Source organism: Seriola dumerili, unplaced genomic scaffold (genome assembly GCF_002260705.1).
Source record: "Seriola dumerili isolate Sdu_G_001 unplaced genomic scaffold, Sdu_1.0 BDQW01000242.1, whole genome shotgun sequence".
Lineage (NCBI taxonomy): Eukaryota > Metazoa > Chordata > Actinopteri > Carangiformes > Carangidae > Seriola > Seriola dumerili.
In genome coordinates this window covers 3,869,231-3,883,240 of record NW_019174497.1, presented here as the reverse complement: position 1 = coordinate 3,883,240, position 14,010 = coordinate 3,869,231, and the positions used below count along the sequence as shown (strand labels likewise).

Here is a 14,010-nt window from a genome sequence, read left to right as displayed (position 1 = left end):
AGTATAGAAACAATATTTTTTACAATCTTGAAATGTTCCATAATAACATTTTGAGTAATTACCGTGAAACATTTTTTAAACTTATATATAAGTGCTGTCTTACAGCACAATGTGCATCTCTATTGGTCCAACCCTGTTGTTTCCCACTGTGACGCTCAGCCACTGTTTCCTCCTCAATGAATGTTATATTTACTCTTTCTTTCTTTCCCTCTCAGTAAGTACAGTTGTGTGTGTGTGTGTGTGTGTGTGTGTGTGTGTGTGTGTGTGTGTGTGTGTGTGTGTGTGTGTGTGTGTGTGTGTGTGTGTGTGTGTGTGTATACACACTGGCATGTCTCAGTGAGAGAAAAGACCAATGTTTTTTAGAAACATCTGTTTCCATAACAACAGGTTGATGGCAGCGTGACCTCTGCCCCTATAGAAACAAACACTTCCTGTTTACATGTTGGATCATCTTCAGTGTTTACACAGTAACCCCATGCTGACCTAGTATCTGTCCATCCATCCATCTTAGATGTAACGGTAACTGTGGTTGAGAAACAGCATTTAAAATCGCCATTATTTTAAAGCAGACCTACATCTCTTGTATGAAAAGAGCTCTATAAATAAAGTGCATTATTTTTCATTATTATTAGAATCTCCCAGGAACAAAAAGAAAAAAAAGAAAAGTCTCTAATGTCCCATGAAAACTATGTTTTATTATCATCTTCTAGGTTGAAGTTACGATGATGTCGACATCTTCTTTGAGAGACTTGTCACAGTGGAGACAAGTGAGGAGCTGCTGAGTACAAGATATGAGGACTCTTTATTTACTACCTGGAAACCTTGGATTCTGTTGACCTTTACTTTTAATAAATGCCTGTTAACCTGAATAAAACTGAATGATGAGTACACTGCTTTCAAAACTGGTGGGCTGGAAAAAGCCTGAAACAGCATTTAACCTATGCGACATATAAAACTGTCATTGAACAGATTTGTTTTGTGCTGTGAAGTGGCAGCCTCCTTATGGCGAGAGACAACACAGCTGTGAGTGAGCATCTACTTTCATCTGAAAACCTTTCTTTTTGTTACACCGGGTGTATACAGATCATGGTGTGAAGGCCTTTTTTTCTTTACATGTATTCATGAAGGCTGCCTCACACACACGTCCACTCCTCTACTCTGACATTGTGGTCTGACGATGCGTGTGAGGGCTGTTAGCTGTTGTTTGTCCTCAGTGTGAGTTGTTACATTTGACCTCCGTGTGTTTGAACGTGTGAGAATCCGGGAACAAAGAGTGTGTGTGTGTGTGTGTGTGTGTCTCGCTTGTGTACTGTCATGTGCGTTTGGATGTGTTTGTGTCTGTGCACAGAGAATATGAGCAGCACAGAGAATCGGGGTGGGATCTGTTTGTGTGTCTCGAGTTTGTGTGTGTTCACAGAGGGGGGGGGTTATTGTGTCTCTCGGGAGGGGAGTGTGTTTGTGTTGAGCGGGGGGTGTTTGCAGGTCTCGTAACTCTCTGCAGGGGTGGTCTGGGTTTAAGAACAAGAGAAAGGAGGGCCCTGTGTGTGTGTGTGTGTGTGTGTGTGTGTATGTGTGTGCGCTCCTATGTATATATATTCAGACTTAAGAAGAAGACACACCTTCCTCAGCTGACACAGTATAGATGCAGAGATTGAGAGACAGTGAAATGAGAGGAGACGGGATGAGAGGGCAGAGGCTGACTCTTGCTCCTCAATGATCATCACACAGTTATAAGAATTTCCGAGAGGATTTCATCAAAGCTGCAGCCTGAGGTAAGTGTCTGTAGAGAGCCTCATCGTGAGTCCTCACAGGACTTGGCCCTTATTTAGGATAACTTTAGTGTTTCCATTTCATCTGACTTTATATGTCTACTCAGATCCCTTTTTTTTTGTTACTGCCTTGGTGTCTGATGTGATGCAGCGCCTTTAAAGGTTTTCTTGAATTTGTGCCCTCTCCAGTGTGCAGTAAGAATAAAAAGCTGTGAGCTTAAAGGTGGCAGCAAAGTCACAGAAGGTGTTAAAATTGTTTTTTTGAAAAAGGAGTAGGATGAGCATCAGAGGAGCTAAAATTACATGCGGTAACATTTTGGGGGTTGTTTGCAGGACAGATTCATCTTAGACTAAACTCCCTGACTAATCTGTGTGAAGCTAAACTTTGACTTGTTGTTATAAGCTATGCATGTAGAGTATTTACAGTGTTTGCTTCTGTGGGAAAGGTGTATGAATCTCACCACATGTCACTTTATTTTCAGAACATCTGAGACGAGGTGAAGAAGGAGATGTGAAAGTGAAAAAGGGGACCACCAATTCACAACTGGAACCAGGACCCAAAACCTCATATCTAAAACAGTTGTACCAGTGCAGGAGTTTTGACCTTTCGCTTCTAATCGACTTCCTAATAACTTCCATCTCACCAGGAAAGCACTGCAGCCTGCTGTGATTTTAATGGAAACTCATTTTATGTAAAAACACAGGAGATGGACAGACAGATGTCAGATGCTGACCTCATCATCTCCCCCTCTCCCTCTCCCCCTCCCCTCTTCCACTGCGACTACACCGACTGGTCTCCCTCCTTCTCCATCATCCCATCTGTCTACCTGCTGGCTTTCCTGGTTGGTTGCCTCGGCAACACCCTGGTGCTCTGGGTCTACCTGGACCGAGCTGAGGGGAGGAGAACAAGGACCAGAGAGAAAAAACAAACTGGAGTTGGAAGGCTTTGTTGCGCCCACATTTTCAGAAGCAGTCAGCAGAACATTGACGGACCTGGTAGAGTTCAGCATGAGAAAGAAAACTGTGGATTTTCCTCGGGACAAAACTACAGACCCTCTTCTCACTCCTCCTCCTCCACCTCCTCCTCCAATCCTCCCTCCATGCCTCGCCCCTCTCGCTCACTGACAGACTCTCTGATAGCCAGCCTGGCGTTGGCTGACCTCTGCTTCCTTGTGACCCTCCCTCTGTGGGCCGTCTACACGGCCATGGGTTACCACTGGCCCTTTGGGCAACCCCTCTGCCAAATCAGCAGCTTCCTCACTGCTCTCAACATGTATGCCAGCGTGTTCAGCCTGAGCATGCTCAGTGTGGAGCGGTACTGGGTTCTGACCGGACGCCGCCACTCCGGCCACCATGCCCCGCAGAGCTGCCCCAGCAGGGCTTTGTGGATACTCGGGGGAGTGTGGGCGCTGGCGGGGGTGTTGGCGCTTCCTGGTTTGCTGCTGCGCTCCGTTCAGGAGGTGGAGCTAGACTCTGAATCTGAGGATGATTGGCAGCTAGAGCCTGCTGACTCTGGATCAGTCTTCCTGTCCTGCCAGATGGATTACTCCATGCTGATGGGAGCAGAGCTGGAGGAGGCAGAAAAAGAGAGGGCAGAGATGTGGTGGACGGCCGCCCTGAGTCTTAAATCAACTCTAATTGGCTTCCTGCTCCCTCTTGTCATCTTGCTGGTCTGCTACTGCTCACTGGCCCAGCTCCTCAGCAGGCATTTTGGACAGGGCCCTCGCCCTGACCGCAGACGTCAGCGCAGACTCCTCAGGGTCATTGTCACTTTAGTGATGGCCTTCTTTCTGTGCTGGCTGCCCCTGCATGTTAATAAGACTGTGTCCATGCTGCTGGAGTTTGGTTTTGTCCCATACTCCTGTTCTTTAGATCAGATTTTACTGGCTGCTCAGCCCTACGTCACCTGTTTAGCTTACCTCAACTCCTGCCTTAACCCTCTCCTCTACGCTGCCTGTGATCCCTCTTTCAGGAAGAGATGCAGAGGAGCTCTCCTCATACTGTGTAGAACAAGTAGAAGAGGAGCAGAGGGAGCGAGGGAGGGAAAGAAGGATGAAGGAGAGGAAGAGAAAGAAGAGAGGAGCTCAGCTTTTCCCACAAGAACACAGGAGGAAACAGCAGACAGGACAGTGGAGGAGATGGTGGGGGAGGTGGGTGGCATGGTGGCTGAAGGGTGAGAGGCCACAGGAACGATGGCTCAACTTCTAAGAATATAACTGTCTACAAATGAAAAGGTTAACCTTAAATCTAATTTTACCTTGAAATGTGAAGACATCAAGTTATACTGTTGCTTAAGAACAGTAGCACTATGTGACAGTCATTTTTGAACTTGTGTTGTTGTTGAAGGCAATTGACGCCTACAACAGACTCAGACTCTGGAAGACATGGTGTCAAATGTCAATATTTTCAAAATAAACATCTTCCATCATATGTACATTTATAATTATAATTCACTGTCTCCAGTCCGAACATTTCCCACGGGAAAGATGCCACCACTTCCCCAGAGATGGTCCTTGGCTAAAGAAAATATTCTGGTCATATGATCTGTTTCTATATTTTAGCTATACCCTGAATTGTTTATTGATTTTTGTTGCACTGTTTTTATTGTAGTTTCCCCATTAAAAATGCATCCTGTAAACTCACATTTTTCTTTTTTTTGATTGACGTTTTTGACTTTTCTTCATTACATGAAAAGGAGGTATATAGACATAGTAACACATGTAAAAAGAAACAAAAAAAATCCTGGCTAAAGGTTCCTAGGTTGATATGAGTGTAGAGTATGTTTAGATTACACTGAGGTGTAAAGTGAGTGGAGGCAAACTCTGATGAAGAAACCAGTTCGTAGAGAAATGAAAGAGGAAGCAAAAATATCAGCTAAATAGCAGCACCATGGATGTATTTCTCCTTTTTATTTCAAAGAATACTGTTACTAACAGTCTGCACGGAACCTGCAACCTCAAGGTCCCCCGCACCCCGCCCACAGGGTGGCGCTGATGATCCATTGAACTGTTAGACAACCGCCATGAAACTAGTTTGACTTGAGGACTTGACTCATGTCCACATACTGCCTACCACACTGTTTAAATTGTGTTATGCAGAATATAAGGGAGCTACTTACGCTGAAAGTCGGGAAGTCTGGATAAAGCTGCTTACTAATCGATTCACTTTGAAATTTGTTCGTGCACAGTTTATATTAGAAACAGTCTGCCACAGGAAGACACTGCTGCACTGCAGAAACGCTGGTGCATGTGTTGCAGTCCCGCTGCTGGACTGGTTTGAGAAGTAATGAAGATGGGAACAGCGTTAATCTATGATGAGGAGATGACCAATTACAAACTGCTCTGGGTTGAGTAAGTATACACACAGTTTGGTGCATACTGCAGAGCTAGCTGTTAGCTTGCTAATCAAATGAACTTGGATGAATGTAACCTGAGCTTTCCAGTGTTTATCCACTGGTTAACTGTCGCTACACTTAACATATTTTCATCCCTCTGTGCTCAGAGACTTTTAACTGTTCGTGCAGGTAACGTTACTTAACTACTGTAACGTCAGGTAAGATAACTGCTACGAGCTATAATCTTAGGGAAACCAAAGTGTAATGGGTTAAATATTTGATCATTTTATTGCACGAATTACTAAGTAATTGATTTAATAATTAGTGTCCTCTAATTATTTAACGCATTCTCTATTGCGTTAAATTACTCTGATGGTAGGAACTGAAGTTGCAGATTGTTGTTGCTAGTCCAGTCGCTTAGTGAAGAGCACCAACTTCCGTTAGCTCCCTAAGCTAACAGCTATATCAATGTGCCCTCAATTTACTAAGTTGAACTTCAGTCCTCATTTTCTCGTCATTGTTTTTTTTCATATGGTTTTATTGTTGCTCTGCACTTTGTTTTAGCACTTTTATTTTACTTCTTGCTGTGTCTGTTACACTTACAGCTGTATTCATTCAGTTCAAAATAAACAAAACTGCAAATCCAAATGTTCGATTTTGGGTATACATCGGTATTTTGGCAGTCAAACACAACGTTAGCGTAACTTTGACATAATTTCACACATTTTAAGTGAGGTTCTTGTGTTTGGGTTGGTGCCATATGTTTTGTGTGCACATTAAACACACAGTTACAGTTATAGTTGATGGTTGATGATTTGCATTGAAAGTTAACTGTGAAACTGCTTTTTAACTGAAATAAAAATACATAAAAACATTGTCAGTACATATTCTTCATTATGTCTTATTAACACTGAAGACTTGACTTCTTCCGTCACATTTCATTTGTTAAATGGTTTTTAAACTGTTTGTGCAAAGAACTGGCAAAGATTGCAAAAAAAAATTTGAAACTACTAATTTAGTAAATTTTGTAAAACCTTAATTTCACATGCTCAAAAACAAAACCAGTTGTCCCTAGTTAGCATTCACTACTTCACATACACATCTAGAACACAAGTCAACACAGAATTCAAACCCCTGTGTCTGAAATGTTTCTCTTTCTCCAGTCCAGCATGTAAGATCGAAGTACCTGAGCGTCTGACAGTGAGTCATGAAGCTTTGGTCAAGAGCAGTCTGGCTGATCGCTGTGTGTCCGTACCGGTACGTGAGGCGACAGATGCAGACATTCTGCTGGTTCACAGGTCAGTCCTGATCTTGACAAAGATCTCCCACCTGGTTCAGTTTGTTCTACTAATTCTGGTCATGCAGCTGAGATAAAATACTTATAATCACTCTGTTACGTGCACTTTTTCTGGTACCGACAGTGAGGAATATCTGGAGGCAGTGAAGAAGACCCCTTACATGACTCTGGAGGACCTGAAGGAGTTCACCCTCCAATACGGCGACGTCTACTTCCACCCAGTTAGTCCAAAACTCAAAGATACTCATTTGTATCTCATTTTTGTTCATTAATTAATTGTAATTCAGTGGTAAAGTAATTGATTCTCATTAACTCTCTTAGAACATCTATCACTGTGCCAAGCTGGCTGCAGGAGCCGCTCTGCAACTGGTGGACAGTGTTATGACGGGGAAGGTGAGGAATGGCATGGCTCTGGTCAGGTGAGGCTGTTTAAGCAGTGAGACACAGCAGTCCTGATATGTACTCTGATGCTGCATTGAGTGTTTGACTGAAAGGATTAGGTACTGTTAACAGAGGTGAAATGGATGCGATGGTAGAAGTCAACAGAGATATTTTATTCAGGATAGAATTGGCTTGTGGTCAAAAGACGTGTGCACATTGTTCCACAACTGCAACATTTGTCTTTCGAGAGAATCTGTGTTTGCTCAGAGTAAAGAGCAGTGATGAGATATGGACTGAACCAAAACATTGAGGATTATAAAATATAAACTGGTACTGAGAATCATGTTGTATTTAATTTATCTAAAAAGTGAAGATCTTTATGGTTCCAGTTGAAATGTGTCATTTAACTTCTCTGTCACAGACCACCAGGACACCACAGTATGCGCAGTGCTGCCAATGGTTTCTGCGTGTTCAACAATGTGGCCATAGCAGCTCGATATGCAAAGCAAAAATATGGAGTAAAAAGGTGACGTGACTTATTTTGTTTGTTAATTCTGGAAGAACGTACTGTATTGATTCTGTCTCCATATATTTATTTACGTCTTTGTGTTTTTTCAGGGTGTTGATAGTTGACTGGGATATACATCATGGTCAAGGGGTCCAGTACTGTTTTGAGGATGATCCAAGGTGAGCCTCTGAAGGATCCTGAATTGTTCATGTGGATGTTGTCTTGTCTTCTGCCATAATAAATTCTGCATGCTACATTTTGCCCCAGCGTGCTCTACTTCTCATGGCACCGCTATGAGCATCAGAAATTCTGGCCTCAACTTAGAGAGTCAGACTTTGACAATGTCGGCAAAGAGAGAGGGGCTGGATTCAATATAAATGTGCCATGGAACAAGGTGAGTAACCACTGAAATTATTATTGTTATGTACTTGTTAATTGGTTAGGCCGCCTTTATACAAATGTTTCTTGCTTCATCTTGGACTCTATTTTTTTATGTTGACAAAATAAGAAAGCAAAAAACAAAATAATGGAAAGAGAGTAAATGTGCTGATGTGTAGTAAAATTAATAGCATTTTTCTAGAAATGTTACAAAAAATTAAATGAAAAAACAGCACAAAGATAATTTTTAACATGTTACGCTTAAGGCTGCAACTTATATTGATTATTAGTATCCTTTATTGATTAATTAATGCGTTACTATTAAATGTCAAAAGCCTAAAGTGGTGTTTTGATGTTCTGACCACCAGGTAACACAGGTTCACACAGGTTCACACTGGCTCACAAAGGAGCAAACAAGCACCTTTAACCAGTTTTGAGACTGAAAACAAAGAATGTTTTGCGTTCATCATGTAAAACACATCGTCAGTCAACAAACTAACTGTCCTTGTTGTGCGCATAAGATTGCTCGTACCAGTGTTTTTATTTAAGAGGTCATGTTATGATATTTTCAGGTGGGAATGCAGAACAGAGACTATCTGTCAGTCTTCTGTCATCTCCTTCTGCCGGTGGCGTACGAGGTGAGACAGGGAAATTCACACTTTGCTGACAGACGGTCTGATGTGTTGGACATGATTCATCTGAGCTTGTGGTTCTTTGTCACAGTTTTGCCCAGACTTGGTGTTGGTGTGTGCGGGCTTTGACTCAGCCATCGGTGACCCAGAGGTACTGAAAATAAATTACTATAATCAAACTTAAAATGCAGTTGGAATATTTCTGCGGATCCTTTCTTGTGCATGTTGAATTTACGTAGTATCATATGCATGATCAACCTTTGCACTGTAAAACTGTCCAGTGTTTTCCGTCATTGGAACATGACGTGCTGAGCTAACCTTCGCGATGGTCTGTGATTTCAGGGGGAAATGTGCGCCACTCCAGACATATTTGCCCACCTCACTCACCTTCTGATGAACCTTGCGGGAGGCAAATTGTGTGCTGTGCTGGAGGTCAGTCTGTCGTTGTCATGCAACACAAAAAACACTCTTACTAACATGAACACAAATGCAACAAATATTTTCTTTAAATATATGTTTATCTCTTTTAACACCTCCCCTCCTGGATACATGATCATTTCAGTTTGTTTTCCACTGTATCCATTGGATTATTTTCAAGACAGTGTGTTCTTTTTAAAAATGAAGTCTAATCTATTGAGACATACAGTATTATACAGTCATTTTTTGCACTGTGCCCACAGTCTTGGAGAGTTTAACATAGTTCTAGCGACCTGTGTGCGTAACAGAAAGTTGTAAAAGGTTTTACTGTGTTTTCCAGGGAGGCTACAACTTGACTTCCCTCGCCCAGTCTGTGTGTCAGACAGTTCAAACGTTGCTTGGAGATCCTGCACCTCGACCTGCAAACCTCTATGGTCCCTGTACAAGGTCTTTCTCTCAATCAGTTTAGGCGTCAAACCTTGTCCTGTATGTGTGTGTGTTTTACAACTGCAGTGAATTTATTTTTCTCTTTTCAGTGCACTTGAGTCCCTTCACTGTGCTCGATCAGCTCATAGACAGTACTGGTCCTGCCTCAAACATGCAGGTATAACATCTACATAAATTATGTTTTGAGCTTTTCCTTAATAAAAAAAGTTGAAAGTTCACGTTGCACATCTATAATGTCAGAGTAAAAACAAAAGGATCAAAATCGATGCAACAGAACCAGAGTTGTTGTCTTTTTTTTTTTAGTCCATATGTTCTTCTTCTTATCAATCCTGGTGCCTACATTGCAATTCTAACTACTGAGGGTTTGGTTGGAGATTCAGGTGTGTTACGCTAATGTAGCAGCTAATGTAGCCTCAAGCCGTTAGCTTCAAGCAGAGGTGAGGAACAGCTATGGAGGCCTGGTAAACTCATTTCTTTCTAACTCCACACCTCCACATTTTTTTTCATGTAGTCTTGAACCTCAGAAGGCGCTGACTCAGACTTAGTGTATTTTATACAGCAGTTTTACATCTGCAGTAGTACTTTCCAACTCCTGTAAACAGACTTTGATGTGTAATATTGGTGGAATTCTCCTTTAATTAGCCAATGTCCCAACCAGAGAGTTGACCTGGAGTACTTCATGATTACCTCATGTCACTTTTATATTTTACATTCACTGCTTGATATTGACATTTTTATCCCTCTTTCCTCCAGCTGATCTACCCTCCTCTGATATCAGCACCAAGCGCATTAAACTGGCAGAAGAAGAAGAAGAAAACACAGTGGATAAAGGAGAAGAAAAGAAAAGCGCAGAGGAAAAGGTGTGGCCAGAGCCTCCGAGACGAGTCACTCCTGCTGTTCGTGCTGCTGTGGTGCTCCCTGATGGTGTCGCCTGCCCTGACGGATGTAAACACTTTGTTTCATCAGAGGATATCCCCCTGCTCATGGTCGACAACCTCAAGTATGGAGCTGTGGTTGGTCACCGTCCACTGAAGTTTAACGTTATTCATAGTGCTCAAATTTATTTCTTATTATTGACACAGGGAGAGTTGGTGCTTGTATTCAAAATGAAAAATTCTAATCATTATAATCATTTTTTTTCCTACATTATTCAAAAATGTGTTGTTTTTTTTTTTTGCCTCATTCAGAGAGAATTTCCTTGAAGATGTAGAGGACAGTGATGCTTCCTCCACCCTCTCCAGTCTTATTGCCCTTGTAGAGAAAATGATAAAGAATGAGGTAAAGTCAGGATATTTATTTGTGTCTCATCTTGCTGTGATCCGGCCTGCTTGTAAATACACTGCTTCCTTCACTGACCTGCGTGCACGAGGCTCCAGGCTTCTATAATTATATTTAATTACTGCCTCGCAGATCTGCAGCGGCTTGGCGCTGGTCCATGACGTCTCCATGGTGATGAAGTCTGTTGTCCAGTATGCTGTATCTGCACTCAGGAACCGGTATAACAGTGTCGATCTAAACTGTACATACCCTGACTGTATGTTTTTAATATAGACTGTCTTGCTGGAAACGCCCTGCTCTTAAAGGACTGGTTCAACATTTTAAGAAATATGCTTATGCTGAGAGTTAGATGAGAAGATTGATACCACTCTCATGTTTGAAGCATTAACAATAAAAGCTCCCTTGAACTCAAAGCACAATATCTAATCATAATAATATCTATGAGTATAACAGTATCTAAGGGCGTAAATTTCCTTGAAAGAACCAGTTGACTTTATTAGATATGAGTCAACCAGCAGAGGACATACCAGTGATGTTTACATGTTGAAGGATATTTTATTGTCTGGTTTGATGCGGCTTCCTCTTATTGCAGGGTTTTGGTTGTGTGTGTCGGAGACGGGAAAGTCCCGAGTCACATCACTGAAGACGGGTGATTATCATTTGTGATTAAAGACTTGTTCCCCTTTTAGCAAATGAAACAAAGCTAATAATCTGCAAAAGCACAAACAACATGGCAACGAAAATGTTTCTGTCTTTAGGGAAACAGTTGTGGTGCAGTTCAGCGACAAGGAGTCAGACGAAAAGATGTGCAAATATTACATTCCCGTGTGTCTGAAGAAGGTACTGTGTGTGTTTGATACTTGATATTCTCTCTCTGTGTATGTGTAGTTCTGTACTGGATGCTAATTCAGTAGTACTGTTTTCTTTCTATATGATCATATTATGACAAAGTTTTTCCTCCAAGATATTGTGGCTATAAAATTGTATCTTAATAAGTGCAATCTATATATTTATTGAATTGTCACAGCATGAGATCTGAAATACTTAATAAATATTAAATGTTTTTGGCCAATACAACACAACCCGACCATTGCCCCATGACCAGTTTGATGCAATGTGATCAACACACGCTTGAATTTTTACAATGTAGTTTTAGAATATTGCAGTAAATGTTGTACGTTACAAAGACATTTATCTAGTCCATATTGTCCATGACTGTGTGTGTCACATTAGATTTATGTGTTTTCGAAATTTCCAATGGAAACACATCCCACATGTGTTTGTTGTCCTCCTGCAGGGCCTCAGTGACGTGTCCGGGTTCATACAGGCCGTGTTGGGCCTCCTCCTGCCTCTGGGATACGAGTACAACCCCAGTCTGGTTCTGTTGGTTCGGATGTCAGATAATGGACTGTCTGAGAGTGTGTGGCTACAGCTAACAGGTCTGCTGCAGGGCCTCGCACAAGGACACATGCTGGTACTCATGCAGGTAAGAAGGTTGGGGCCAATTTTATAACAGTACAGTGAATGCCATTTTATTCTTTGTTTGTGCAGAAGGACAAGTTTTGAGTTTCTTTCAGGAAGGTGAGGAGGCATGTGTCGGGCCTACAGCTTCCTCCCTCCTCGGGGACCCTGCCCCTTCTTTAGGACAGCTTTCAGCCCCTCCACCGGAGGATGTGGAGTCTGTGGAGAGCCTGAGACACAGGCTGAAGGCTGACTGGAAACTACTACAGACCACAGGTGAACAGCAGCATCACGTATAAACATGACACATAAGCTGACATCCTTGGAGTTTAGAAACTGATATGCACTATAATAACTTGAGTTTCTGTCTCCTGAAAACAGCACAAGATACTTGAAGAGGTGCAGAGCACTGAAGCTGATCCTGCTTATTTTTGTAAAAAAAAAAAAAAAAATCTGATGAAGCATTTCAAAAGTCTTGATACAATTTTGTATTTTTTCTAAGTTTTATTGTTTGAAATTGAAATGATTGAAATTCATGAAAATATTGTAAATGCCATGGTTGATTAATCTGCATTGACAGGGTTTTGATACGTAGATTAACACACGGCAACAGCTCTGCTGTAATGCTGTAAACCTTTGTTTACATCAACAATGTTTGGGACATTCGCAGTTTAATGAATTCTGATGAGGTGAAAAACACATGGTATTTTCTTCCATCTGTAAATCAAACACTAATGTTTTTATGAATAGACCGAATCGACCTTTAAATAATGAAAAGATGATAGTAATTGAAATAATGTAGACCCTTAAAAATGAGAGAGCACTAGCTAACAGCTGACAATAATTTGTCATTACTTTAATATAAACCCAGTTCTAGTCTCGTTACTTAAAGCCTTTAATATTATTGTTTTTATAATTTGTTTCTACATTTTTATAAATGATACCAAATTACTAAATAAAATCCTAAAAAGTAAATTTGAAATAACTTTTATATTGACCTCATGACAACCAACTGACGTTCATGTGTGGTTTGTAAATTGGTGATGTGATGTTTGTCTCAATAGAGTGTCTGAACTTCAGCCTTCTTCTCTGTTGATTTGATGCAATGACAGAAATAAAAGCCCAGTTTTGAGAGGAGGTGACAGAAACACCAAAACATTATTCTATTTGCCAAACAGCAAATGTGGTCGCCAAAGGGTCGCCCGAACACTTCAGGCAACCTTTACACTGAAAGATAAATGATGAAGATGTAAGAAGAACCAGAAATCAGTAAGTGAATGCATCTGAAGCTCTGATCACTACATCACTGCATTTACAGCCTCAGAGAGCACTGTTGGCAGATGTGCATCAAATCAATGGAGAAAAACTGCAGCAGTTGCAGCTCAGCCACATTTCACAGTCTTCATTTCTTCACCAAAAGTTAAAAGGTGGACTATTGAGATTAAATTCTTTCCACCAAATAATTCTGTACTTTAATATTTCATCACATAATGTAGAGGTTTGCACATTGAGAGACTGTATTTAATGGCTATTCTGTGGAAAATCTTCATTGTTTAACAATATATAAATATAACACTCAGCATTTGGATCTTTTACTTGGCTAGAAAAGTCAAAATCACATGACAAACAATCAAGAATACTCAACTACAAGTGAAAGTATTGCATTCGAAATCTTACTTATGCGAAAATACAAATACTATGAGCACCATGTATTGAAAGTATCAAAAGTAATGCATAATTAATGCCCCCTTTCAGAGTGTTATTTATCATAAATATGCAATTGTTAATATTACTGACCTATTGATATGTTAGTGGCATTTTAATGTTCTCAAGGCATGGCTAATTTTAACAATTTTATAAACTGTTGGGTAATTTAATCAGTAACAATGCATATTTTCCTATTCAGGATTCAGCACGTCAAATTTAAAGCTTTTGAAGATGTTTTTAATTCCACTTGTTTAAACCTGTTTTCACTGACATTTGGACCAAAATATGAAAGCGTTCAACAAAGGACAAGAAGGCCTGGGATTATTTATCAAGTGTAAATTTACAGACATTTGTATCACATTTTTGTCAGTACTTCCCCTCAGTGAATAAATAATTCCTGA

General features: G+C 40.9%; 2 protein-coding genes across 2 annotated transcripts; both read left to right on the top strand.

The window, feature by feature from the left end:
- Nucleotides 1–2,488: 2,488 nt before the first annotated feature.
- On the top strand, nucleotides 2,489–3,960 carry LOC111229879 (apelin receptor B-like). The gene has a single exon (XM_022756378.1). It carries the CDS (start codon nucleotides 2,489–2,491, stop codon nucleotides 3,944–3,946), a length of 1,458 nt encoding a protein of 485 aa, XP_022612099.1. The 3' UTR covers nucleotides 3,947–3,960.
- An 860-nt stretch (nucleotides 3,961–4,820) lies between these two features.
- Nucleotides 4,821–13,357, top strand: hdac10 (histone deacetylase 10). The gene is made up of 20 exons (XM_022756195.1): nucleotides 4,821–5,119; nucleotides 6,267–6,401; nucleotides 6,525–6,621; nucleotides 6,722–6,819; nucleotides 7,203–7,307; nucleotides 7,400–7,468; nucleotides 7,557–7,683; nucleotides 8,240–8,305; nucleotides 8,391–8,450; nucleotides 8,642–8,731; nucleotides 9,057–9,163; nucleotides 9,253–9,320; nucleotides 9,917–10,163; nucleotides 10,351–10,441; nucleotides 10,574–10,659; nucleotides 11,034–11,090; nucleotides 11,200–11,281; nucleotides 11,739–11,927; nucleotides 12,019–12,178; nucleotides 12,284–13,357. Exons 1-20 carry the CDS (start codon nucleotides 5,055–5,057, stop codon nucleotides 12,295–12,297), a joined length of 2,013 nt encoding a protein of 670 aa, XP_022611916.1. The 5' UTR covers nucleotides 4,821–5,054; the 3' UTR covers nucleotides 12,298–13,357.
- The last annotated feature ends 653 nt before the right edge of the window (nucleotides 13,358–14,010 follow it).

Coding starts and splice junctions, on each gene's coding strand:
- LOC111229879 (XM_022756378.1), top strand. CDS start 2,489: ATGTCAGATGCTGACCTCATCATCTCCCCCTCTCCCTCTCCCCCTCCC.
- hdac10 (XM_022756195.1), top strand. CDS start 5,055: ATGAAGATGGGAACAGCGTTAATCTATGATGAGGAGATGACCAATTAC. Junction 7,684..8,239: donor TAAATGTGCCATGGAACAAG/GTGAGTAACCAC, acceptor TGATATTTTCAG/GTGGGAATGCAGAACAGAGA. Junction 9,164..9,252: donor CTCTATGGTCCCTGTACAAG/GTCTTTCTCTCA, acceptor TTCTCTTTTCAG/TGCACTTGAGTCCCTTCACT.